Genomic DNA, 27,111 nt, shown 5'->3' with positions numbered 1-27,111 from the left:
TATTCTATTATTATTTAATTTAACTTATCTCTATGTGACTTTACCGAAAGAACCAAAGAGTTATTCCTGCACTCACGAAGCTTCGAATCTAGTTTGATATGTTTTGTTGAACATCGAGGTGAATTTAGCAGCCACTATGGGTTGGAGGGGGGGGGGGGGGTTCACCTGCAAAATATATAAACCACAACAAAAAAAGATTCAGACACACGCAAGTTGATGTATCATGAGGTTGAAAGACGCAATCAATCGATTAGTCGACGCCTCCTTACACCCCTAACGATTGCACTGGGCCCATAGCAGCCTCTGTTACGAAGCAGCCTCTGTTACGAAGCAGCCTCTGTTACGAAGCAGCCTCCTCTGTTACGAAGCAGCCTCTGTTACGAAGCAGCCTCTGTTACGAGGCAGCCTCTGTTACGAAGCAGCCTCTGTTACGAAGCAGCCTCTGTTACGAGGCAGCCTCTGTTACGAAGCAGCCTCTGTTACGAAGCAGCCTCTGTTACAAAGCAGCCTCTGTTACGAAGCAGCCTCTGTTACGAAGCAGCCTCTGTTACAAAGCAGCCTCTGTTACGAAGCAGCCTCTGTTACGAAGCAGCCTCCTCTGTTACGAAGCGCATCAGCAAGCGTATCCCGCCATATCGAGCAGTGGTCCCAAAAGAGCGAGAGCAAAGGACCACCTCTGGAATTAATGCATTTGGGGCTCCACTCAGCCAGGTCAGGGCGGCGATCGCTCACGCTCTGCTCCAAACAGCTGCTGCCCACCCACGTTCGCCAGCGCAGTCATGCTACCCGGAATTCAGTGAAGAACAACGAATGGACGTTTGTTTTTTGTAGTGCGGTTGTAGAGTGACCTGGCCGAGGCCATTAATTCATAAAGCTTCTGGTTTGTTGCAAAAAAAAATCACCCCCAAAAAACCAATGAATCCTTGGGTTTTGCGATCTGACAGAGCAATATCATTACAGTAAATAAATGAAGTGATGAAAAAATTATGGATTACGGTGTTTTATGTAACCGACCGCTGGGTTAATTAGACTAATTGATGACGATTGCTTGTGTTGCAATCGAAACGTTGTGATATTTTTATTATTTTTTCATATCTACGTGGCTTTACCAAAAGACCCAAAGAATATGAATTCCTGCAGTCACGAAAGCTTTAAGTCAAGAATTTATTGTATTTTATATGTCACTCATGCAAATTTCATCTTAAAATGCAGTCGTTTTTTTTTTATGCAGACAAGGAGAGAGGCAGCCTGAATTGGTGCCAACAATTACCCAAGCTCTGTGGTCCTATATTTCGATGTTTGGCCAATTCCATCAATGAGAATTGCACCGTTGCATTATATACACGTGGGAGAAAACTCACTTACCTTATGGAGATTAACACTTAATGAACTTGCTGTAACTGCCATTCACTGGCCAGTCATGCGATGCCAACCACAATGTCCAAGCGCAGTGAGCTTCACGAATTTTTGCGATCCACCAACCTTGGCTTACAGGCATGCATCGCCACGAGTGCCCGGCAATCATGGGCGGATGTCTGGATTCTAACTATGCCTGTTAAACGATAACCGCAAAAAAACGACTCAACTCTTTTCAGAACCGATTCCCGGTTTCCGAATATCAGGATGCGGTAAACATTTCCGGCGAAAATGTTAGAGAGTAACGAATGCAACCGATTGCCATGCACGCACGAACGTAAAGATGGCAAGGTCACCGTGTGGTACGTATTGCCCTCGTTCTAAGTCAAAGAGGGTAACGTCGAAGCGCTGCAACTGCTGGCAGAAGAACCTCAACCTGTGGATGTTGGGTCTACTCTTCCACGGACGTCTGGGAAGGTGTGGGTATCCCCAGACTTTACCCCGCCATGCACGGCTTTGACAATCGAGTACCTGTGGTGTTACCTGTTTCTGTTTTCTTCGTCAATGTTTTTGCCGTCCACAGGACTCTTCATTGCATCGTTCATTAGCAGCTCTCTCGCATGGGTCACGAATGTGTTAACCAGACTTAGCCCACCCCTCTCCCCACAATCCCTCACTTTCACTTCTGCACCATGAGCGGGGGTGCATGCTGGTTTCACAGAGGCGGTGGGCGGCGGTGAGAGGTGGGGGGAAGAGGGGGGGGGGAATCTAATAAACTTTTCCCATCGTTTCAAGCGGCGCCCCGGTTCGCGATTGGAAACGGTCTCGAACTGAGAGTGGGGACAGCCACTCGGCGTGGAGGTGAGCGAGTGGCAGCTACGGGGGTTGACGGGGCTGGGTTGGCTCCGGTTCACGGAGTCCTATTGCAGACAAGTGTGACAAACGACCCATTCTAGAGTTTCCCCAAGCGCGCGCACACGCACGCCGGGCAGGCAATCATTTCCCCCACCGTCACCGGCGTAGGGAACACGCGTGGCAACGAGGCGAAGTCATTTATTTATTCGATTCCGCGGGGCGGGCAATCTGATATGAATATGCCGCAGATATTTTTTTAATGCGCTCGGCCATGTGAGCAGTGGGGTATCTCTTGCCAGCGGTTGGCCCCGGTCCAAGCTTTCCGAAATGCCGTGTATTATTTAAGGAGGGTCCGGCCCAAGTGCAGCTCTGACAGGGGCGCTCGGCTCGCGATTGGAAGCTCGCCAGTTCATATGTCGGTCAGGGCTCGATTCATCCCACCGTTCCTAGGGAGTCGATAAAAAGGGGGGTGCCAGTATTGCGGGTCATCTTATGGAGATACTGGCCCTCACCATAGGACCATGAAATTTTCGCAAACGCCTCAAGGCTGCCAAAGGAGACAAAACACTATTTCATGTTCCACTGAAATCAACACGTGGATATTATATTTTTTTTACTTTTATTTAAAGCACATTCAGCAAATGCCAGATGTGGGTTGGGCACATTCTCTGAGGTGAAAGCTGAATGAATGGAGTTCTGTAAGGAAGGATGTTGGGAAAGAGGCCAAGAGGAAAAAAAAATAGAAAACTTCTTGAGGGCTTTGGGGGAAGGGTCCATCCACTGAAATGAAGACAACTCTAGATTGGACAGAGCGGAGGGAGTTGGAGCCAGACCTGACATTTCGCGGAGGACTAACGAAGGCATGTGCTGGTTGTATATCAACCGCCGATGCAAAGCTGAGGCTGGTCAACTCTTTTAAGATGTAAGCTTTGAGCGTGTGCCTTCAGTGTACCCGGAGGTAGGCTGCGTTCATTAATGTTGCCACGTGGATGATGTGTGTTGTACTAATACAGGTGAACAGAGCTGTGAATAAGCGGTCGTTTAAAATCAGATTTTGCCTATAGAGTCAGGGCACACAACAACATATGTACGTATCGCAGGCCAGACCGTGCTGATTGAGAGCCATCAAAGATGAAACTAATCCAAGGTTGTCCTGGGAGGGATGCAGGATCAATGGGTTAAAAGTTATTTAATTTCAGTCACAACCCCCATTGTTACTGATCATCAACTTTAAGTCAATAAAAATTTACTACTCTACCTGGCATCTGCCATATGATTGTGGAGATTCAACCTGAGGTCCAGTGCCACTAATCTACACATTGCTTAAGCATCGAGACTCTTAAAGGTTTACACTTTAACTGTGACTTAGATATACGGTATACTTATTTTAATTAATTGCAGTCTTTAAAGAGTAATCAGTTATGAAATTGACCTTAATTTTGTAGGTGCTTAAACATCCCTTGAATGGTGACAAATTGACAGGTAATTATCCAGGCATCATCTTTATTGAACGTCGTGGCAGAATAGATAAAGTAGATATTATGGAATTGTAATCAAATATTAATTAAAAGGCTATTTATGACAAATCGTTGCATTTAACGGTCTTAAAACAATGCCCATGGTCCTTGAAGCGTATAAATTTGTACACATTGCTCTAAAAGCATGATAGTGTTCAAAACGTTCACATTCTATTTAATTGGTTAATATTACACAGCTTTCATTGCTTAATTTGGTCAACTTACATTTTACGACGATAAATTATAAAACCAACATAAGATAAACGAACATTCCCACTTGATGATTAATCCAGAGCACCATTTTAATCTATCATCTTCATCTTTTTAAGCAATTTGGTCAATATAATCAATAAGCGAGACTTGTGCACCAGCGGCTAAAGGATATACGACTGATCTAAATATGTTGTAGAAAAATAGTGTGGATCGAGCGCCGAGGCGAGGGAAGAGGGGGAGTGTTGTGATTGGGAAAGGCCGTGAGTCAGATTCAGATGGAGGCTTGAGCCAGTATGTGAACAGGGAGAGGGAGCAGTGGCAATGAGGAGTACTAGAAAAGCATTCGAGAGGAGAAGGAGTGGCCTCCCATTGAGTGGCGCTTTACTATGGATCTGACAAAGAGAGGTCTCTGCTCTTCGTATGAGAGTTGTTAAAATAAGTGTCCCTTGCATTGCCAGTAACGGAAATCAAAACAAACTGTAACAAACCAGTTACCGGTTTTCTGCAAATATATATCTACAGCAATAAACAAACAACGTACCCGATCAGCACACTTGACTTGCCATGCAAAGGCGGCCGGTTGGATTCCATCTCCCGTTGTGGCAGTTGAAACAATGGAACAGGTTTCTTAAATCCCCCCCCCTGCCCCCCCCCCTCACCACGTCAGTCCAACAAGCAGTATAAATGGGTAGATAGGGGGGGGGGGTATTTGGCCTACTCTTCCACACGTGGCCAGACATCTTTAAAGAGGTGAGAGCACCCATATTTTCTCGCACCTTTTATGTCGCTGGTTGGTCAGATCCTTTAATAATCTTGCCCCACCGTTAGTCCAACTGCTGTGCCAAGACGTAGAACCGGTGACAACGGAAGCTTCTCCCCCCAACGTTGACTTTGTGGGAAAATGGTCGGAAGAAGAAGCTTGCGAATGACGTAAGACGGCTCCCTGGCCAGCAACGTTTCGGGTGAAGCGCGCGATGAAATTTAATTTCCATGCGCGAATTACCGGGCGGCAATTTGGCTCGCGAGAAGCGTAGAGACCACTCGGACGCCGGAACGCAGTGTCCGCCGAGGGCGTGCCGTTCTCACCGCAGCAATGGGAGCGAATTGAGGCCGCGATGCTCTGCAGAGCTGTTGGACAAACTTGCACGGCACGTCCGCTGCCCTTTAACGAAGTAAAAAAAAATGTTTTAATTGCCACCGCGCTTCAATCAATTTTGCCGCATGAAAAAAAGGAAAATGAAAGTGCGCCGAGATGAAAAGAAAAAGACGTACGTTTCAAAGGGCCCAAGGGAGTAATATCGCTGAGGAATTAGTGCCATCAAGGGAAGAGGAAAGGCCACTTGACATAACTTGAAAGAACAAACCGTTGTGTGCAGACATGAATACTGTACACACGGATGAAACGCACGTCTAAATTTAATGACACACGATCACTATTTTGCTAACAATAATAAAAAAAAATCTCCACTCGGGAGTCAGATATCCGTGCATTAGTCGGATGTAATTTATTTGTGGCTTCGCTGAGCAGGAAAACAGATTAAATAACATCCATCTCTCGCGTTTACCCGACGCTTTAAAATACATTATATTTATGAAGTAAAATCATCAAAAAAGACTTATAAAAGAATGATATTTACCCCTTAGGACCTTTTAAATAATATATAATTTGACTAACTAAATTCTTCAGTGCATGGAACTTAAACAAGTTTGTTTGAAATTATGTGTAAAATGTGACAAAATTGAGTGTGAAAGGGAGAATAAATAACGTGTTGGGATCTAAGAAATCCAGCAATTTGAATTGCAGTGTATAATATTACATGTGCAATCATGAATGAAACCATTACTATCAGTGAAACCCCCATAATACACGCATCAACTCATGCTTATACGAATCCATTATTCGCAGTCGTGAGATGGATTGCATCACGGCAGGACCGTGACGTCGCACGGAGGCCTTCACCTGGCAGTGGATATGTCATGCCTCATGTCAGTGGTGGTCTGTATGTTTATCGTAATGAAACTGACTACAATAATATTCATTATTGGGGCTGGGGAGGGGTAATTATTCACCCCCCCCTCCCCGCAATGCAATCAACTGTAACAATTCGGGGTCATGATTCGATTAAGAAAATCGATTATCTTTTGACACGGTGTTGAATGCAGCACCCTATGGTGGCTGGAAGGACAATTTTAACATTTCATATGGCATATACAAATGTAATAACATTAATTCCTACACCGACGATTCAATGCATGTATCACGAGCTTAGGGATCAACATTGATCGATGAATCGCTACAGCGTCACAGCCCTTACGTATGTACATTGAACTTATTTCGCACCGTACGTAGCCAACTATGCTAATCGGAGGTGCCGTAAACAGATGGGGATCAGTCCACACACACGGACAGAGGGGAGTGTTGAGTGATATTGCTCTGAACAGCTGTGACGGCAGTGGTTGGCACTCACTTGCGCCCGCGGGTCGGGAGGTACTCGCCACCGTATTTCCTCCGGTTGAGGATGAGAGCGGCGATCTCTGGCACGTAGCGAGCGAACATGGCCTGGGAAGGCGGCACACAAACACGACAAACCCGTGTGAGCCGGCGTGTTCGCGCGCTCGGAACCATTTACTCAAGGGCCCTTATTCTGAACAAACGGCCACTTTTGTTTGGAACTATGGATGTGATGGAGCTGATTTAAACAGACACGGACTTAAGTCAGAACTTAGATTGAAACGCAAGTGGAAAACAACAGCAGGGAACGCGACGTTGCTGAACGGCAGTGTGTGTTGGAGCGACGCTCACAACAATGAACACAGCGGGTTGACCACAGTAGGGGACACAGATGGGGCATCGGCCTGTCATCTCAGTCAGTCAACCCACCATGGCACCTGGGTCTGTCCCGTGACCTCTTGCCAGCGGGCGTTCGACACTTCACGTGGCCTTAAAGTGCACCTAGCCTGGCACAGGTGCCGTGGTGAAGTCACCGCCAGTTAATGGCAAAACGGCGGTTGTTGTGTTACCGCTTGTTGCAGAGGACTGCGGTTCTAGCCCAGCATCTGCCCCCATGAATAATGCGGGCCTGTTGACCATCTGCTACACGGTGGATGTGCAAAAAAAATTCCAGCAAATTATACAGAAAAAGAGGACGTGTGTGTGCTGGCCACATTTTTGCCAAATTGTTTGTAAATTACTTAATTGGGTAAATTCGCAGCAACACTCCCAGATTGTACTCTTAATGGTAAATTGGGTGTGAGCAGTGGTGACGTTAAAGAGACACGAGTTTGTTGTGGCTTCCCCTTGGCGGTTGGGCTGCCTGTCTGTGCCAGTAATACAGTATAGTGCTGTACATCCAGTCGGACGATCACAGATTGCATTGTTTGCTGTGAAACATCAACGAGGTAGTCACCGCATGGCAGCACAACAACATCTGTGCCGATTTGTACGCGTCGCCCCCTCCTGCGCTGTGTGGGTTTCCTCCAGGTATTCTGGTTTCCTCCCACACACGACATAGTCACTAAAATGCTCATTTAAAAATAAATTAGCATTGATCCCATTCTCGAATGATCCTAAGTTTCGGGAGTCAGTGAAGCATTGCTGGAAAAATAAATGAAACAATTATCATCGTATTTCATTCAGTATTAACAATATCCTGCAAGGTGGTGCTGTTGGTATACTGCTCGAATCACGCTCGCAAGGTTGTGAGATCAAATCCTATTTTGGGTTCAACTCAGGCGATAATCCCTCCACGGTTGATAAAGTGAATACCACAAGGCAAGTCAGGAATGGTCATGCTCTGTAGAGATTGGCAGCCATCGCAAACAGAGATGAGTAATTCCACACATTAGCTTGGAAGGGAAACACTTTTACGCTTGAGTTTGAGTGCGGACAGGATCCATTCTGGATCAAATTTTATCCGTTCACATCAGCTCTAATCCAAGCGACGCTCTATTGCAAATGCAACTTAGCAGAGAGTATAACATATTGCACGCACACACGCAGGTCTTTCTAGTTTTAAGCATTTGGTGTGCGTCTCATTGCACGCACGGTCACAATTAGGGTCGTAATGGGTTTCACGAGTGTGCAAAACAGTAGAACCGCCGCTATCGTCCATCACCATAATCACACAGAACACACACACACAACACTCTCTTTCCCCTCCATGTCCCACCCTGCTGCATATCAACGAATCAATCTCTTGCCATCTGCCAGCCACAATACTCCTCTCCAGGGCAGGAGGTCTGCAAAGCCCTACAAACACATGCACGCGTATTCCATACACGCAAAGTGACGGATGAATAAACATCAACATGACCGAATGGAAAATAATGAGTGGTAAAATATAGTTGGCTGAAAGGCATCGTGAAAAGCCCTCAATAATCTACGCGGCGTGTATGCGCACAGCAGCCTGATTCAGTTTTACATCTTAGCTTGTCCTAGTCAAATGTTACAAACACAAAACTGGGGTCAAAGCAGGGAAAAAAGGCCCCTGGGCCATCGAGCCTGGAGCAGGAGCCATGAACCAAAGCCAAACAGCAAAACTCAGTGTTGCCACCGTCGTAATTTTACCTCCAGATCCAGTGCCTTTTTGTGTTTCCCAAGTGACCAATTGTTGTCAGGGCGTATGCATTAAGGATCATGCGGCGGTTTACGATACTGTGTTTAACCCACGGTAAATTGTAACCGTGACAATTTTAACGACTTAAGAAGGTATTCATATTCTGAGCTCTTTCGGTAAAGTCACGTTGAAGGGAAACAATAAAATAATTATATATAAAACAATAAAAATTCTCACGACGTTTCGACCATAACACAAACGGTCATCATCAGGTGTGAAAATCAACGGCAAGAAACATTTGAAAGAAGTGGCGGTTCGCATTAATTTATTTATTTTAAACGGTGTTTTTATTTATTTAGAAAGGGTCTATCAAGTGATTTTTTTGGGGGGATTCGTTTCGAAAATCTTCACTTTTACATTTTGGCAACACACGCGAAACTGGGGGGCAGGCAGCGAGGGGGGGGGGGGCTAAAACTTAGACCGCTTAAACTGAGCAGCAAGTCCAAGGCCCTGGTGCCAGCAAAGTGTATGGGTGAAGCACCAACGTGCAGAGACGATAGAATCACGAGACCCAGTGCCAACCAGGGGCCTTGTGTCAATGAGATTCACAGCCAGAGAGACGGAGAGGGCCGATGAGATCAGAAGCTGACGAGGTCCGCACAGGCTCTGTGCCAGCAAAATCCCATGGGTGAGTGCTGACAAGGTCTGGGGACAAAATTCCAGAAGTTTGTGGAGGTGAAAAAAATCTAGAACAAGGTATTGTGGGAGGAGGCGAGGCTAGGGGTCAGGAGGCAGCACGAAAACCAGGCCAGCAATGGAGGGGAAACTAAAATATCAAAACCTAAAGGCGGGGTAAATAATAAACCTAAATAAAACAATACAGGGGAAGAGGGATGGACTAGGGTAAGTTTATGGAGGAATTTTATTGCTCAACCTGCCCACACAGATGTGGGGTCACAGGTCGCGGCAATTTGGCACAGGCAGATGTTGGCCGTATTCCCATGATGCTGCATGTTGTTGTGACCGTCACATATTCAATTATTAATAGTGATCATAAATACTTCGCTTATTCGACCGCTTGGTAGCCTCACAGAGAGAGCTCTCCTCTGAACCAATCTATGTGACATTTGATTGCTGAAGCTCGGTGGTAAATTCTACAGGAATCTCTGAATGCACTACATATGCTATGAACTGTATATTATAAACCCTGTATCATCATCATCATCATCTTTAAGAGTGGACTCTTACGAATAGTGCCATAGCTAAAATAATCATTTAACAAATTCCATGAATACAACATTGGCCGCGAACTGCTGTGCTCTCCAGCAGGGTGGCATGATAGAGCGGTGCGGCTCACCGTCAAATCTTGCAAGTTCAACTCCCATACAGTAGGCTCACATGACATTGACTTCTCCAAGACAGAGGTTCTTTGTAAGCCATCTGGCTACCATGAGAGATTCGTTCATGAGGCTATCCACATATACAAACACAGAGACAATTTCCACCTAGAAGATGGATTCTGGCTTAGCAATCATTGGAAGTATTTGATAAACCATTTCGGGTCTTAATTGATTGATCACGCTTAAGGTGGCTTTCAGACCGCATCCATTATTTTTCGTCTCCCCCCTCCTCTTTTCAGAACATAGATGGACTCGTCCTTCTAAATAAACTGCCAAATCGCTGCCCGTGGCGCCGATGTTTTTTAAAAATAAATAAATAAATAATGCGCCGTTTGAAAATAAATTAATAGATGTGGACCGCCACTTCTTTCAAATGTTTCTTGCCGTTGGTTTTTCACACCTGATGATGACCGTTTGCGTTATGGTCGAAACGTCGTGAGAATTTTTATTGTTTTATATATATTTTATTATTTTATTGTTTTCCTTCAACGTGACTTTACCGAAAGAGCTAAGAATATCCCATACAGAAGTTGGCTCGGCCCTATACCCCTCGAGTCGACAGCGGTTGCCCTCTGTAGATTAACTCACTCCTGCCGTGGGAATATGGAGCTGCCATTACTTTCTCGGAGCTGCACAGGAAATATGCGGCCCCTTGCCAGGGCCATCTCTGCTTAACTGCTACTCTCACCACCTAAAAGGGAAGTTTCAACGGATCTCGATGTACTCTCACTTGGTCAAACAAGGGACGACCATCGTTTCATTTGGAAACAATCCCCACTTTAAATCGCACAGTGATCACTGTCACTTAAACCGATAAATCGTACCTCCCAAATAATCGAACGTATCACGGTAAAAACACTCAGGGGTATAAATGTACGGCCGAGTTATCCCCAACAGATCCTAACGCGTGGAAGCAGAGATTGTAATAAAACACCGTGCAACCACTGAAGCTGCTGTAATTGCCATAGCAAATGTTCCACTGTCAAAATGGGAAATATCTCCCTGCAGGGTATGCCGAGTGCCAACCCGGGGAGACAAATGTGACTCGAGGCTCTTTCACCATTTATATATTCATCACTCCTTGTTAATGGTGGTATAGATAAACATATGCATGCATACGCAGTTTTGAACATGTCAAGATTCTATTTATGTGTGTGTATTTAGGAACCGATCACAGTATTTGCAAAACTCGTATTTTTCAAACTCCTCTGGGGTAGCATTTTTTTTTCCAAAAGAGTTTCGTAAAATTGCATAAGAATATTCAGAGGCAAGAGTACAGGACACAATACATCTACCAAAGTGAAAAAACACGCATACACATATAACCACTGTAGGTTTAAACACGCACTCTGCCTGGGGGTACAGTGCTCAGAGCACTTATCTCACACTCAGAGGGAAGAGTTCAACTCCTGGCTGGGTGGTCCATTCAACCACTGCCATATTTCACCAACGAGGACCAAGAGCCTAATCAACTCTTTGTGGGGAATCAACAGTGGGCCGTCTTTTGGAAAGTCTGTTCTCTGTTATTGGAATGCGGAACTTCCACTATTGCCTTAAGATCACCGATGGAAATTCATTCGAGCCATACCAATAGAAATGAACACGAACCAACAATTGCTTCGATAGAGGGAGACACCGTGAAAGTTGATTTTAAATAAGCAATGCAAATATAAAGTGAAATCAAAGTGGTTTTTTTTTCTGCAAATATGAGCACTCACCTCCTGTTTACAGCCCTGATGCAGTGGTGGAAACTCCCCTATCCCCTGGCAGGAGAAGGTCTTTCAACAGGACAACCACACTTGTCGTTTGCACAAAGTTACTTTAATTTGATCAATCTTACCAAGATAAAGCTCCGTGCCTATCCTTCTGATTGCAAACCGCACACTCAACCACTGCACCACCTGGCTGGATATGTAATAAAACATCAAGTTAATGTCATCATCATCAGCACCAGCAGCACCATGTGTCTATCAACAGCTGGATGAAGACCTCTACCCATGCCATCACGATATCGCATCGTCCTGCGATGCCAAAAAACCCATTATGCCCCGTCACATGACCTAATCTCACTGTGTCATTTCTGTTAGATGTTCACGGTGGTCGTCTTGTCCACGATCACCAATCTGCCGATGTGTGCAGCCCACGTGCACTCACTTTTCTTCTTCACCGTTAACAATGATGCCTCTGATTTGCATGTATTCTCCGGTCCACGTGAATCGCTATCTCCTGTCCCGTCTCCCTCGAGGTAGAAGTCAAATTACAATCTTGTGTCCGTTTATTTGTCTTTGTGCTCTTTTTTAGCATTTGCTACATTTCCTTCATTGGTCTGTATGAAATAGCTAGAAGTATGCAATGGCTGAAAACCTTCTATTCCCTAAACACATACTTAGGTATGTGAAACAATAGTCTGCAAATATGTACATATATATGAAGATTAAACCACACATTTACTGATAACAAAAGCAAGTCGACTCGCCAAAGAACAAACACAAAATTTGAAACGTTGACTCTCAAGAAAAGCAAAGTGGGCCTGCCTGGATACATCACCAGAGGCGGATGATGTCCGGCGATGGATATTAATGATAAGAGTGGCAGCCAAAGGATGGAACATGACCGAGACAACATCCACCACTCAGATGGAGCAATGCAACCATCTCCCGGCCAAACGCACGATGGATTGTTGCATTGTGAGACTGCGAAAGACGCGATGGCTTGGTGGGAGGCCTTCAGCCAGCAATAGGATAGAGCAATGCTGGTGCTGATGAGAATGGGTGTTTATCAGTGCATGCTAATGGTTCTTACGTGGGGGCTGTAGGGAGACGCTGATGATGAATTGGCCGCTGAAGGAGGGAATGCAACCAAGAGATGGAGTGATGAGAACAGCTCATGTGGTATCTGAAGCTGTCCTGGTCACTCCACTAGGGTCAACTCCACGGTAATGAGTATGTGCCGCAGTTTGAACATGAGCACTGGAGAGAGAGAATTGGCTGGACATGGTGATAGTCACACCACCCCTCCATGGAGCATGCTGGCCTTAGTAGGTGCTCATTAACAGCAGCAGCCTATCTTGCTTAGTCAGCGGTTCTTACCTTGGGGGTGCGTGACGCCCTTTCTGGGGTGCGAGACGTGGCAAGATTTTTCTCGAAGGTTAATAATCAAAACACAAATTAAGCACGGGCACATACGTCCAACTTCTTTGTTTCATCAAACCTATGTAAAATATAAAAAGAGTTCACGCTTGAGAACCTTTACTGCACAAGGCTGCAGTACAGGTTAAGAACCACTGGGCCAAGTGATGGATGTTTGTCTTGTGTGTGTGTGGTAGCATGGTGGCTATGTAACACAGGGCGGTAGTGTAGTGGTTAGCGCACTGCGCTACGAACCTGGTAAACCAAGTTCAATTCCCGCTCATGAGCAATAAGAGTTGGAAAATATGTGAACCGGTTCTGGGCCTCCCCTAGGTCGACTCAGCCTTAAATGAGTACCCGGTGCTGTATGTGAACATCAGCACAGGTGAGACAAAGGCGTCCGAGATGTGGTGTTGGCCACCCACTCCCTCGTGTGTCGTGCTGGCCTCCAAAGGTGTACACTCGCTAACAGCTCTTGCCCCAACAATCTGTTTTTGGCCATACTGGGGATCTTATGTGTTTTTTGTATGGTGGCTTTGTGGCACAGTGACACTGCGAAGCAGTGAGTTGAGCGTGCGTGCAACTGAAATGTCAGCGAGGAATGCCAGTGGGAAATCGCTGTCCGCACCCGGCGGCCGGTGCATGCCCCGATAATTCGGCATAAAACGAGCAGCTGGTGAGGTTGGAATCATTAGTCGCGCTCCGCGAAACAAAGAGGCCATTCTCCCACGGCCACCTCACGTGTCTTACTGGACCACAATAGCTGCTCGCTAACAGAAATTGTCTCAACAGTCGAGTGGATTTTGGTTTGGTTTTCCGGTGCGTGTGCAAGTTTCTGTGTATCTGTGTGCATGTCTGTGGATATGAATGTGAGTGTGTGTGTTGTAGAGCGGTAGGGTAGCGGTTAGCGCGCTGCACTACGAACCTGGTCACCCGAGTTCTATTCCCGCTTACGGCCAAAACCAGTGACAATTACCTGAACCGGTCCGAGGCCTCAAATAAGTACCTGGTGCGGTGTGTAAAAACATCGCCACTCGGGAGACAAAGGCGGCTGGGGGTGGTGCTGGCCACCCACCCACTCGTGTACCGTGCCGGCCTTCATAGGTACTCGCAAACACCACTTGTCTTTGTATATGAATAAACACGTGTCTGTGTTGTGGGGAATGGTGGCACAAGCGGTTGATGCACTGCACTATGGACTTCCTTACCTGAGTTCGATCGTTGACCACGGTGGAAATGATCGACGGGTTATATCTGAACTGTTGCTGGGCCTTCCCCTAAATCAACTCGGCCTTAAATGAGTACACTGCTTGATGCAGTACTAAAGACGACCGGGTGTGTGGGCGGTCACACAACCAACCTTGTGCGCTGTGCCAGCCTTAACAGGTGCTCGCGAACAGCACTTGCCCCAACAGTACTTTTAAGTCTATATGGGGGTGACATTGGTGCCTTTTTGTTGGTTAATGGACAATCAAGTAAAGCCAAAGTGTCTCCCTATTCAGACGAACACGCGGAGTGATGCGCACCTTTGGTGGCACAGAATCAGAAGTGGAAGTTCAACATTGTCACGATGGTGGCCAAACGGTCGTGGACGACGACTGCTGTTGATAGCGGTGGTAAGGTAATTGCACCGTATTACAAACCCAGACACTTTAATCTGATAAGCAACAAGGCCTGCTGAATTCCACCTCTTGCCAATTCACTGGACTAAGTGTTTTTCTTTCTTTCAATGTACGTGTAGTGACATCGCGTATGTCACTGTGTAATGCCGGCTCTAAAGAGTGGCACGGCGTGCGATGTATTGACATCGCGGGCACCACTAGGATGTGGGTGCTGTACCGGCCCTAGAGGGGCTCGGTGAGCGCTGACTGACAGTGCTGAGTGGCACCACGCTCTGCGTGCAGTGCCGACCCCTACAGGATAGGGTGTGAGAGTGCCGGCCACGGGAATGGGGTTACTATAGGCCGTGGCAATCTGGTTGACCCCAGAGGACACGTGACAGGTGAAGTCTACACAGGGCCCCCAGATTATTTGCAAGCCATCTGGCTACCATGAGAGATTCGTTCATGAGGCTATCCACATATACAAACGCAGACACAACTTCAACCGAGAAGATGGATTCTGGCTTAGAAATCCTTGGAAGGATTTGATAAACCATTTCGGGTCTTAATTGATTGATCACGCTTAAGGTGGCTTTCAGACCGCATCCATTATTTTTCGTCTCCCCCTTCCTCTTTTCCGAACATAGATGGACTCGTCCATCTGAAAAAACTGTCAAATCGCTCTCCGTGGTGCTAACGTTAAAAAACCGCCACTTTTTTCAAAATTTATTGTTGTGGTTTTCACACCTGATGATGATTGCTTGTGTTGCAGTCGAAACATCGTGAGAATTTTATTGTTTTATATTTTTATTATTTTATTGTTTCCCTTCTACGTGACTTTACCGAAAGAACCAAGAATATGAATCCCTGCAGTCACGAAAGCTTTAAACCATGCCAACTGTTTGATTCACCTAACGTTCGTTCTTTAATATATTTTAAGTGCGCCCATTGGCAAACGTGTGTAGCGGAGCAGTGCTGATCTCCATGGTGGCCCAAAGCCAGTATTCAAAAATTAAATTTTCGATGGCAAGGGTCAGTCTCTCCCCGAGCCAGCCACTGCTATGCGGCCTGTGGCACCTTGGCCAGAGCGCCGCATCTCACGACTGGAAGGTCGTGAATTCCAGTTCACATTTGAGGGGTAACTCAGCGCATCATCGGAACTGCCTCAACAATGCTTGTTGACTCAACTAATAATAATAATTCAAATGGAAATATGCGCATTCCATCCTAGTATCCCAATGCGCAATGCATGAAAAGCAGGAAACAAAAACAGAGCCAGGGCAATCGACGAAACTAAAGAGGGAAGGCCACTTTAAAGAGATGGGTTTTCAAAGCAGACTTAAACATATCTACCCACTCTGATTGCCTGATTTCAAGTGGCAAGGCGTTCCATAGCTTGGGTGCCACGCTAACAAAAGCCCGATCACCAAGCCAGCGCAACCTAGACCTGGGAGTGCTGAGCAGTTGGAGATCAGAAGATCTTAAGGACCTTGATGGAATATAAGCATGTCTGTTGAACTTCTTTCACACCGTATGTCGCCAACCGTGCTAATCGGAGGTGCGGGGGAAGGATAAAAAACTAAACACAAAAAGCAGTTTTAAATAAATTCGTTTTGAATCTAGACTTCAAAGTGCATAGCTCCAGTGGCTTCCTAATATCAGAAAGAAAAGCATTCCAAACGGCCGCAGAAGTGCATCTAAAAGCGCGCAATGCGGTAACTGTCTTTTTTCGATGGCTAGTTCCATAGGAATATCGAATTTCAAACACACTCTCAGAGAAAGCCACAGATATAAATCAGTGCGCCATGCTTTTTGTGCAGATACATTTTGCCTCCTCTGTTCTCTATCACATCAGCGATACAAAGCCTGGGAACGTTCATTGTCTTAAGAATCACCGCCACAGTGTGAATGGGGTTGTCTTTCATTCCCAGGTGCTTGTTTCAAAGTGCACCACAATCAAGCAAAAGCAAGTCAATATAAAACTCCTTGCATGTGTGCACAGCGGTTCCTAGCACGCAGGGCAGTTTAGGCGCTTTTTTTCCCTTTAAGCACAATAAAGAATAAAATATGACGTGGTAGGTACCGTGGACAAACCACGATGCCAAATTGTCATTTCGAAGCAAATGGGGCTGAAAAATAATCGTAAAAATTTAACAGGAACCTTTAAGTGCATGTAGCTAAAATGTATTTATACTGCTAGGAACTTCCTGGTTACACCAGCCCACAGGGGATTATTGTGTCCGTCCGTCGTGCATCCAAAAATGGGAGGGGTGGGGCTGGGTGGAGAGGGGAGGGTGGGGAGGGGCTGGGTGGGGAGGGGAGGGTGGGGAGGGGCTGGGTGGGGAGGGTGGGGAGGGGCTGGGTGGGGAGGGTGGGGAGGGGCTGGATGGGGAGGGGCTGGGTGGGGAGGGGCTGGGTGGGGAGGGTGGGGAGGGGCTGGGTGGGGAGGGTGGGGAGGGGCTGGATGGAGAGGGGCTGGGTGGGGAGGGTGGGGCTGGGTGGGGGGTGGGAGGGGTGGGGCTGGGTGGTGAGGGTGGGGCTGGGTGGGGAGGGGCTGGTCACTCCGTGGTGCCCTTATAAAACTCAACGTTTAACCTACGCACGCCGGCTTGTGCCCGCCCTCACAGTCGGGCATATTTGCGGAATACACCACGTGGTGCTGCCGTTGACCCTGGCCATTGACCGAGCAACCCAACGTTCCTACCAGCTGCCTCCGCAGGAATGTGTTAGTCTGAATGTTTTATGATTCATGTGAAACATCTGCCGGTGTCATTGCATTCAGGTGCAATACAAAATGTAAACAGTTTCGTAATCCGAGTTTATGTTGCGCTAGCTCGAGCACCATCCTGCGGCGGGGAAAGGAGGCGGTGCAAGCGGTTCATCCGAGTCCACAACAGCCAAAAATCTGCTGTCCCTATCTGGGGGGGGCGGGGGGGGCGCTGTTCAACCCTAGCACATGGGCGAGAAGCCGTGCATGTGTGACGAGTGCGGCAAGACGTTTTCTCGCGCTCGGCCTACAAGTATATATATTTTTTCTTTTCTGCTTGTGTGTAAATCTGTGCTTATCCCGGATATTTTAGAGATGGCAATTCTCCTGCTGTGTATCCTACTGCTGTCACTTCCCGGCCATATCTAGTGCCACACTCAACTCTAGAAACAGCTACCCTCGTTACTTTGCGTCCATACTTGTTGCTCGATTTGCCACTACACCTGCTAATGAAACAGCTCATAGACACTTCTACACTCCATCATTGTATCCTTTTAAACCCTATCTGTATCCCATTACTTCACCAGCACTCCTTCCAAACTTCATTCTGCTCTTAAAAATAACACCATTTGCGAGCTACTGCTATTCGTCCAAGGTTCGCCGCTCTTCAACCTTTCACAGAAAATACTTGTGCAAACTATTAATTCTACTTTTCGTATTTCTGGGTGGTATTGAGCTTCATCCTGGCGCAAATGAAAATAACTCGTATAATTCTGTAGATTTTTCTGGCAGGAAAGGTGTTGGTGTTCTACATGTCAACATCAGAGGGCTTGTGATTAAATTAAGTCAACTAAAACTAGAAGTGGCAAATCTTGACCCGGACATTTTTTGCCTAACAGAAACATTTCTCACTCCTGCCGTCAATGACTTGCAGATTGCGATTGACAACTACAACCTTTTTCGGCTTGACCGAGGATCTAAAGGAGGTGGAATTGCCATCTATGTTCGTAATACTATTGTATGTTCACTAGCTCACTCCTTGTTTAAAAAATGTTGCTTTGAAGGTCTGTCTCTCAGAATAACTCTCCCAAATAATCAACACATATTGGTAGTGTGCTGCTATCGACTGCCTAGTGGGATGGATGTTGCAGCTGCATCTGCACTGAGAGAGCTTTTTGGGGGCCTCCCTAAAGGTTAAAAAGTTTTAGTGGGTAATCTAAATTGGATTTGGCTAAACCCGCCGGCCGTGGCCACAAATTTTGCAGATGAATTTAATGTTTCAATTAATAAATGTCCCCACAAGACCCAACCTAAAAAAACCGGGACAGTCATCTCTGCTTGACGTCCTATTGACAAATGCCCCTCACAATTTCACACTGACTGGTGTTCTGGGTAATAACCTTAGTGATCACGCCTTCATTTTTGGGGTGAGATCATCAGCCAGACCCCAAACCCCTCCTAAATTGGTTGAGAAGCACTCTATGAGACACTTCAGCACTCAGGCATTTACTAATGATGTGCTTCACTCGGATATTGACAAGGTCTGTGATATCCCCAACCTGACTACGGTTTTGGAGACCTTCAGGTACACGTTTCTCAAAATTCTTAACAAACATGCTCCGTTGGTTAGATTTAAAACTAAAGGCAACCGCCCACCATGGTTTGATCCTTTGATTACAAAGCTCATGAAAACTAGGGACAAGGCTTGGGCATATGCTCAGAAAAGTAATTTAGTCAATGACTGGCTAGAATACAGGATTTTAAGGAATAGATGCGTCAAAAAAATACGGCATGCAAAAAATGCCTACTTTTCTTCCACTCTCCTGGAATCACATGGAAATGCCAGGATTTTCTGGAAAACAATAAAATGTATCGAAAAGGCATCCAAAACAGACAATCTGCCCGTTGAGCTTAACCGAAATGGGGAATATTTTCAAATCCTAAAAAAATTGTTGAAAATTTTTACCTTAATTTTTCTGAAGCTGGTAATCTTTTTGATAATGTATGGGAGTCACCCCTGCTCATGCAAATTTCTACACCCCTGTCCAAACATTAAACGAATTTAGTTTCCAGCCAATCCACGAAATTAATGTTCTGAAACAACTGTCCTACCTCAAAGGGTCCTCCTCTACCGGAGCAGATAGTATTCCCGTCTTTGCCCTACTAACTGTTGGTCACCTAATATACAAACCTATAGCCCATATTTTCAACCTGTCCATCAAAGAAGCATCAGTTCCTCTAGAATGGAAACATTCCTATGTCCGTCCACTTCACAAAGGGGGCCCTAAAAATGATCCAAATAACTACAGACCTATCTCAATTTTGTCCCCGTTGATGAAAATTTTTGAAAAATTATTGACCTACCAAATTAGCAGTTTTCTGTCCACCAACAATCTACGACATCTAAAACAATCTGGGTTCCAAAAAAATACAGCACCACATCTGCTGCATTAGACTCTCTGAATCACATTTACAGTAGCCTTGATAATAAGCAGTACTGTGCCTGTCTTTTTCTAGACCTGTCCAAAGCTTTTGATACAGTAGACCACAACACCCTGCTTAATAAACTAAGTTGCCTCGGTTTTTCCGAAAACGCAGTAAAATGGTTACAAAATTACCTCTTTTCTCGCACCCAAACTGTATTCACAGATGGTTGGAGGTCAAACAGTGTTAAGATAACAAAAGGGGTTCCACAGGGTTCCATCCTCGGCCCCCTTTTGTTCTCTATTTATGTCAATGACTTGGGCATTGACCTGGATCATTCCAGGATAAATCTTTTTGCAGATGACACGATACTGATTACTGCTGGCCGCTCTCCGGATGACGTGATTGTTAAGCTACAGGGTGATTTCAACAAACTACAACATCAGCTAGTTGCTCTTAAACTAGTCCTGAATACCTCCAAAACCAAGGTGCTATGCTTCTCACCAGGACTAAAGCAGAAAGTTACTTTTCCTCAATTACATTCCTTAAATAATTGTCAAATAGAGCAAGTCAAGATCTATAAGTATCTTGGGGTCATCCTGGATTCAAAACTGAATTTTGAAGATTACATTGATTATATTGGTAAAAAGACAAATAAAATAATATTTTCTGTATCGACACAAGCACTGCTTCCCCCCAATGTTCCGTTTGGAATTGATAAAAGCTACCATACTACTGTGACATCGTGTATAAATCAGCCCCAAGTACTGTACTGAAGAAGCTTGATTCCATCTATCACTCGGCGTTAAGATTTACATTGAACTGCCCATATAGGACTCACCACTGTGATCTCTACATTGGGTCAAACTTAACATCTCTTAATGTTCGACGGCTTGTGCACCAGATCTTATTTATTCACGATGTGCTTACAAAAAAATCCGCAGACTACCTGCTGGATCTCCTCTCTGTTTCAAAGAACAAATTTGACCTCAGGTCTTCGCTCATTTACCAGCTTCATATTCCCTATTGCCGTACAAAAACTAGAGGAAGGGCCTTTGCTATTGATGCCCCCAGAGTCTGGAATGCTATTGCCAATAAACTGCAACTTAAATCGCTACCAATGAGACCTTCTCTCAAAACTGCTCTAGAGGAGTTGTACACCCCTAGCTGCCACTGCTATTCATTGGCATAAAATAAAATAAAATGTTTCGCTCCGGATGACGCTGCAAAGTATTATCTGTATTTTCATTTAGCGTGCTGATCTTTAAGGTGCATTGAAAAATTTGATACTCCGACTGATGCTTCTGTTGTTGTGGAGTAACTCATGCAGCCAGCTATGGCTGTAGGATTTGGTGTTACATGTTATTTACGTAGTTTATTGTAAAAATTCGCTCACAGTCCCTATGATCACTGTTACGTTGCAATTATGGCTTTATTTTTTGGTGATTTCGAAAAGTTTTTTGGTTTGGACATGTTTGTTTTGTTGTAGTACGAAGTTAGACTGGTGGCCTTAATCTAAGTTGTCTTGTGGTTGTTGTTGTTGTTTGACTTGCATTTCACTGGGATTTTTTTGCACACAGCGTTGGTGTACGGTGCTATTTTCAGGAATATTTTGCTGTTTTTTCATGGATTTTCTGTTTGCACAGTCAACACATAGTCACTTTAAGATGTTTTTCTTGTTCGTGTTTTTGTTTTTTGGTTTGTTGTGGTTGCACCCGATTCAAGAGCCGAATGGCTCACAGGGCTATACCAAATAAATAAACTGAAACTGAAAGCATTGCTACACTACATGTACAGTTCAACCGAACACACTGAAAAGTGGAAATACATTTTAATCACAACAGCTAATTTAATGGTTTCCCAGTGAAATAATGCATCAGTTATGAAATATTCATGCCGATGATTAAAGCAATCCGAAGGCTTGCAGCTGCTGCTCATTCTGAACTCGTCGCTCCATACAAACCATCGCGGACATTGACATCGGGAAGAATTGAAGACAAAAAACAATTGTGAGTCATTCAATATCTCGTGTAACTGTTTAGGACACATGCCAATGCTCTCCCCAGAGTTCATTATAATTCTCCTGACTCTGTATCATATACGGATCACCAGGCTGTCCCGTCAGCCCATCTTGGTCAGCTCCAGCCAGACAGATTTGGCTAAAGTCACCCCAACATTACCAAGAGCATCTTCTCATATAATCCAGCCACTCAGCCATGTGCGTATGGGTCTGCTTTTAAGCCAGGCCTCAGAACGTGGCTCCTTCATGAGGAATTTCCTCTCTGAGCACGTTTGATGGCAAAGGTGTGCGAGCACGTGTGTGTGGACAGTGGGGAGCGGCAGGGCCGGATTAAGATATTGTAGGCCCCTGGGCTACAGGTAACTGTGAGGCCCCCAGTAATATTTTCAAAAGGGAAAAAAAAGTTAAAGAAAAAGAAAATTTATTTTTACAAGCCTAACAACAAATAAAATTCAGCATTCACAAATGAAATAACTTTTCACTTAATCTCTGGAGGCCCTCTAGCTGGCACAGGCCCCTGGGCTGCAGCCCCTAAAGCCCCCGTGCCTTACTCCGGCCCTGGAGAGCGGTAGCGTAGCGTAGCGGTAGCTTTAGCGTAGCGGTAGCGGTAGCTTTAGCGTAGTGTAGTGTAGCGTAGCTGTAGTGTAGCGGTAGTGTAGCGGTAGCTTTAGCGTAGCGGTAGTGTAGCGGTAGCTTTAGCGTAGCGGTAGTGTAGCGGTAGCGGTAGCTTTAGCGTAGCGGTAGTGTAGCGGTAGCTTTAGCGTAGCGGTTAGCGTAGCTGTAGTGTAGCGGTAGTTTTAGCGTAGCGGTAGCTTTAGCGTAGCGGTTAGCGTAGCTGTAGTGTAATGGTAGCTTTAGCGTAGCGGTTAGCGTAGCGTAGCTGTAGTGTAGCGGTAGCTTTAGCGTAGCGGTAGCTCTAGCGTAGCGGTTAGCGTAGCTGTAGTGTAGCGGTCGCTGTAGTGTAGCGGTAGCTTTAGTGTAGTGGTTAGCGCACTGGTCGACCAACCCGGCCACCCGAGTTCGATTCCCGCTCGCGGCCAACACCGGTGACGATTATGCGAACCGGTCCTGGGCCTCCCCTAGGTCGACTCAACCTCAAATGAGAACCTGGTGCAGTGTGTAAACATCGCCTACTAGGGAGACAAAGGCGGCCGGGCGTGGTGCTGGCCATTCACCTCCTCATGTGCCGTGCCTTCATAGGTTGCTACCCGCTGACAGCACTTGTCCTAACAGTCTGTTAAGGCTACACGGGGGACCTTTGTCTTGTGGACAGTCGTTGAGGCAGCACCGAGTGAGTATTTGATGGGTGGCAGTTGATTGTGATGTGGCAAGTTGTGATTCAATGGGTTGCGTTTGTGTGTGCGTTTGTGTGTGCGTCTGCGAACGGCGGTTGCTGTGATTGTAATTGTTGTGATTTTGTTTTTACTTGATTGGTAGTGTAAGCATTTAACCTTTTTTTGTGGCATGTTAGTTTTTTGAGGTTTTTGGCACGCGTTTTGTGAGCATACGTTAGCGTGTTTGATTGCTAACAAGCGTGTTTGTGCATGTTGTGTATGTAAGCACACTACTCTACCATTTCTGACAAATAAAACAGGTGTAGACCAATCAGTTTCAAAGTCAATGCCATACATGACCAGAGCGTGTTTAAGTTTGCATGTTCACCACGTGTAGAGTACCACGTGTAGTACCACGTGTGGTGAATGCAGACACGATGCCTTGCAAAAGGTTTCTGTTTGGTGTTTGAACATCTTAACAGAAAGGGTAACACCTAGTCTTATGCTTTGATACTGGCAAGAAAGATTCCATATTAAACTAATTAGAACATTAGTACAGGATTTCAAGGATGCCATGGTGGTCTCCATTTTTAAGAAGGGGGCCCAGACTGATGCAACAATTATTGGGAAATCTTTCTCCTCAGTGTACCGGTCTGGGCAAGCATTGTTCAACATCGCCTTACCAGACACGCTGAGCAGAGGATTTCGGAGCCCCAATGTGGTTTCAGACCAGGGCCCATTTTCTCTGTCCATCTACTACAGCAGAGGTGTAAGGCATTTCAACAAGACCTACATCTCTGCTTTATTGACCTGGTCCATGCCTATGATACCATCAAACAGGCCAGGGTTCTGGGTTATTCTTCGTGCTTTCGGAGTCCCTGATGCTTTGCTAACAATAATCAAGGATCATTATGGCGGTGGTTTTTCCTGGGTAAAGCTACATAGCCGGGAGTCAGAACCATTTTATGTTCACCTTGGGGTGCAATAGGGTCGTTCTCTGGCCCCTACACTATTTAACATCTTCTTTGACCACGTAGGTTGAGAAGCTATTCATGCCTGTACTAGGGGAATTTCCATCTGGTACAGATACAATGGGAGGCTGATCGATGCCCGGCTGCGGTCAAAGGATGGCTCTCTATTGGTCAACCATTTTATCATGCTAATGATCCAGTAAATGCTACTCACTCTGAAAAGCCAATGGAATGATCAAATGAGGCCGTAGCATCAGCCTCACCAAAATTAAACCACACTGCATACTGAGAAGCCACACTGCATACTAAGAAGCCACACTGTAGACAAGAAGCCACACTGCATACTGAGAAGCCACACTGTAGACGAAGAAGCCACACTGTAGACAAGAAGCCACACTGCATACTGAGAAGCCACACTGTAGACTAAGAAGCCACACTGTAGACTAAGAAGCCACACTGCATACTGAGAAGCCACACTGTAGACTAAGAAGCCACACTGTAGACTAAGACGCCACACTGCAGACTAAGAAGCCACACTGTAGACTAAGAAGCCACACTGTAGACTAAGAAGCCACACTGTAGACTAAGAAGCCACACTGTAGATTAAGAAGCCACACTGTAGACTAAGAAGCCACACTGTAGACTAAGAAGCCACACTGTAGACTAAGAAGCCACACTGTAGACTAAGAAGCCACACTGCATACTGAGAAGCCACACTGCAGACTAAGAAGCCACACTGTAGACTAAGAAGCCACACTGTAGACTAAGAAGCCACACTGTAGACTAAGAAGCCACACTGCAGACTAAGAAGCCACACTGTAGACAAGAAGCCACACTGCATACTGAGAAGCCACACTGTAGACTAAGAAGCCACACTGTAGACTAAGAAGCCACACTGCATACTGAGAAGCCACACTGTAGACTAAGAAGCCACACTGTAGACTAAGACGCCACACTGCAGACTAAGAAGCCACACTGTAGACTAAGAAGCCACACTGTAGACTAAGAAGCCACACTGTAGACTAAGAAGCCACACTGTAGATTAAGAAGCCACACTGTAGACTAAGAAGCCACACTGTAGACTAAGAAGCCACACTGTAGACTAAGAAGCCACACTGTAGACTAAGAAGCCACACTGCATACTGAGAAGCCACACTGCAGACTAAGAAGCCACACTGTAGACTAAGAAGCCACACTGTAGACTAAGAAGCCACACTGCAGACTAAGAAGCCACACTGCAGACTAAGAAGCCACACTGTAGACAAGAAGCCACACTGCATACTGAGAAGCCACACTGTAGACTAAGAAGCCACACTGTAGACTAAGAAGCCACACTGCATACTGAGAAGCCACACTGTAGACTAAGAAGCCACACTGTAGACTAAGACGCCACACTGCAGACTAAGAAGCCACACTGTAGACTAAGAAGCCACACTGTAGACTAAGAAGCCACACTGTAGACTAAGAAGCCACACTGTAGATTAAGAAGCCACACTGTAGACTAAGAAGCCACACTGTAGACTAAGAAGCCACACTGTAGACTAAGAAGCCACACTGTAGACTAAGAAGCCACACTGCATACTGAGAAGCCACACTGCAGACTAAGAAGCCACACTGTAGACTAAGAAGCCACACTGTAGACTAAGAAGCCACACTGTAGACTAAGAAGCCACACTGTAGACTAAGAAGCCACACTGTAGACTAAGAAGCCACACTGTAGACTAAGAAGCCACACTGTAGACTAAGAAGCCACACTGTAGACTAAGACGCCACACTGTAGACTAAGAAGCCACACTGCAGACTAAGAGGCCACACTGTAGACTAAGAAGCCACACTGCAGACTAAGAAGCCACACTGCAGACTAAGAAGCCACACTGTAGACTAAGAAGCCACACTGTAGACTAAGAAGCCACACTGTAGACTAAGAAGCCACACTGTAGACTAAGAAGCCACACTGTAGACTAAGAAGCCACACTGTAGACTAAGAAGCCACACTGTAGACTAAGAAGCCACACTGTAGACTAAGAAGCCACACTGTAGACTAAGAAGCCACACTGTAGACTAAGAAGCGACACTGTAGACTAAGAAGCCACACTGTAGACTAAGAAGCCACACTGCATACTAAGAAGCCACACTGTAGACTAAGAAGCCACACTGTAGACTAAGAAGCCACACTGTAGACTAAGAAGCCACACTGTAGACTAAGAAGCCACACTGTAGACTAAGAAGCCACACTGTAGACTAAGAAGCCACACTGTAGACTAAGAAGCCACACTGTAGACTAAGAAGCCACACTGCATACTAAGAAGCCACACTGTAGACTAAGAAGCCACACTGTAGACTAAGAAGCCACACTGTAGACTAAGAAGCCACACTGTAGACTAAGACGCCACACTGTAGACTAAGAAGCCACACTGTAGACTAAGAAGCCACACTGCAGACTAAGAAGCCACACTGCATACTGAGAAGCCACACTGCATACTAAGAAGCCACACTGTAGACTAAGACGCCACACTGTAGACTAAGAAGCCACACTGTAGACTAAGAAGTCACACTGTAGACTAAGAAGCCACACTGTAGACTAAGAAGCCACACTGTACACTAAGAAGCCACACTGTAGACTAAGAAGCCACACTGTACACTAAGAAGCCACACTGTAGACTAAGAAGCCACACTGCATACTGAGAAGCCACACTGTAGCCTGAGAAGCCACACTGTAGACTAAGAAGCCACACTGCAGACTAAGAAGCCACACTGTAGACTAAGAAGCCACACAGTAGACTAAGAAGCCACACTGTCGACTAAGTAGCCACACAGTAGACTAAGAAGCCACACTGCATACTAGGAGTGACGCTGCAGACTGAGACACCACACTGAGTGCTGGAGAACCATGCTGTATACTGGAGAGCCACACAGAATCCTGTTCTGCTTTGTTTTGAGTTTGTGTATAGCGGTGCACGTCTGTGACCCAGAGCTGTGGAAGCACGGTCGGTTGGTCATGCTGAAGTCAACATGTGAGTATGACAACCACCTTGCAGGGCTACCAGATGGCCAGAGGATGGCAGTACAGCAAGAAGGGTAATGATCTT

General features: G+C 45.8%; 1 protein-coding gene across 2 annotated transcripts in view; it reads right to left on the bottom strand.

Moving 5' to 3' along the window:
- The window catches only part of LOC116945031 (calcium-activated potassium channel subunit alpha-1), a 169,998-nt gene that overhangs the window by 77,374 nt on the left and 65,513 nt on the right, over window positions 1-27,111 (bottom strand). For both annotated transcript variants that reach the window (XM_076068709.1, XM_076068710.1), the window contains exon 9: window positions 6,410-6,501. In XM_076068709.1, coding sequence (XP_075924824.1) covers window positions 6,410-6,501 — 92 coding nt within the window. The remainder of the gene's footprint in view (window positions 1-6,409; window positions 6,502-27,111) is intronic.

The sequence above is a fragment of the Petromyzon marinus genome, chromosome 22, assembly GCF_048934315.1.
Source record: "Petromyzon marinus isolate PM22_M1 ecotype Great Lakes invasive population chromosome 22, UKy_Petmar_22M1.pri1.0, whole genome shotgun sequence".
Lineage (NCBI taxonomy): Eukaryota > Metazoa > Chordata > Hyperoartia > Petromyzontiformes > Petromyzontidae > Petromyzon > Petromyzon marinus.
The sequence above is the reverse complement of the archived record's forward strand: the minus strand, read 5'-3'. Positions and strand labels throughout refer to the sequence as shown.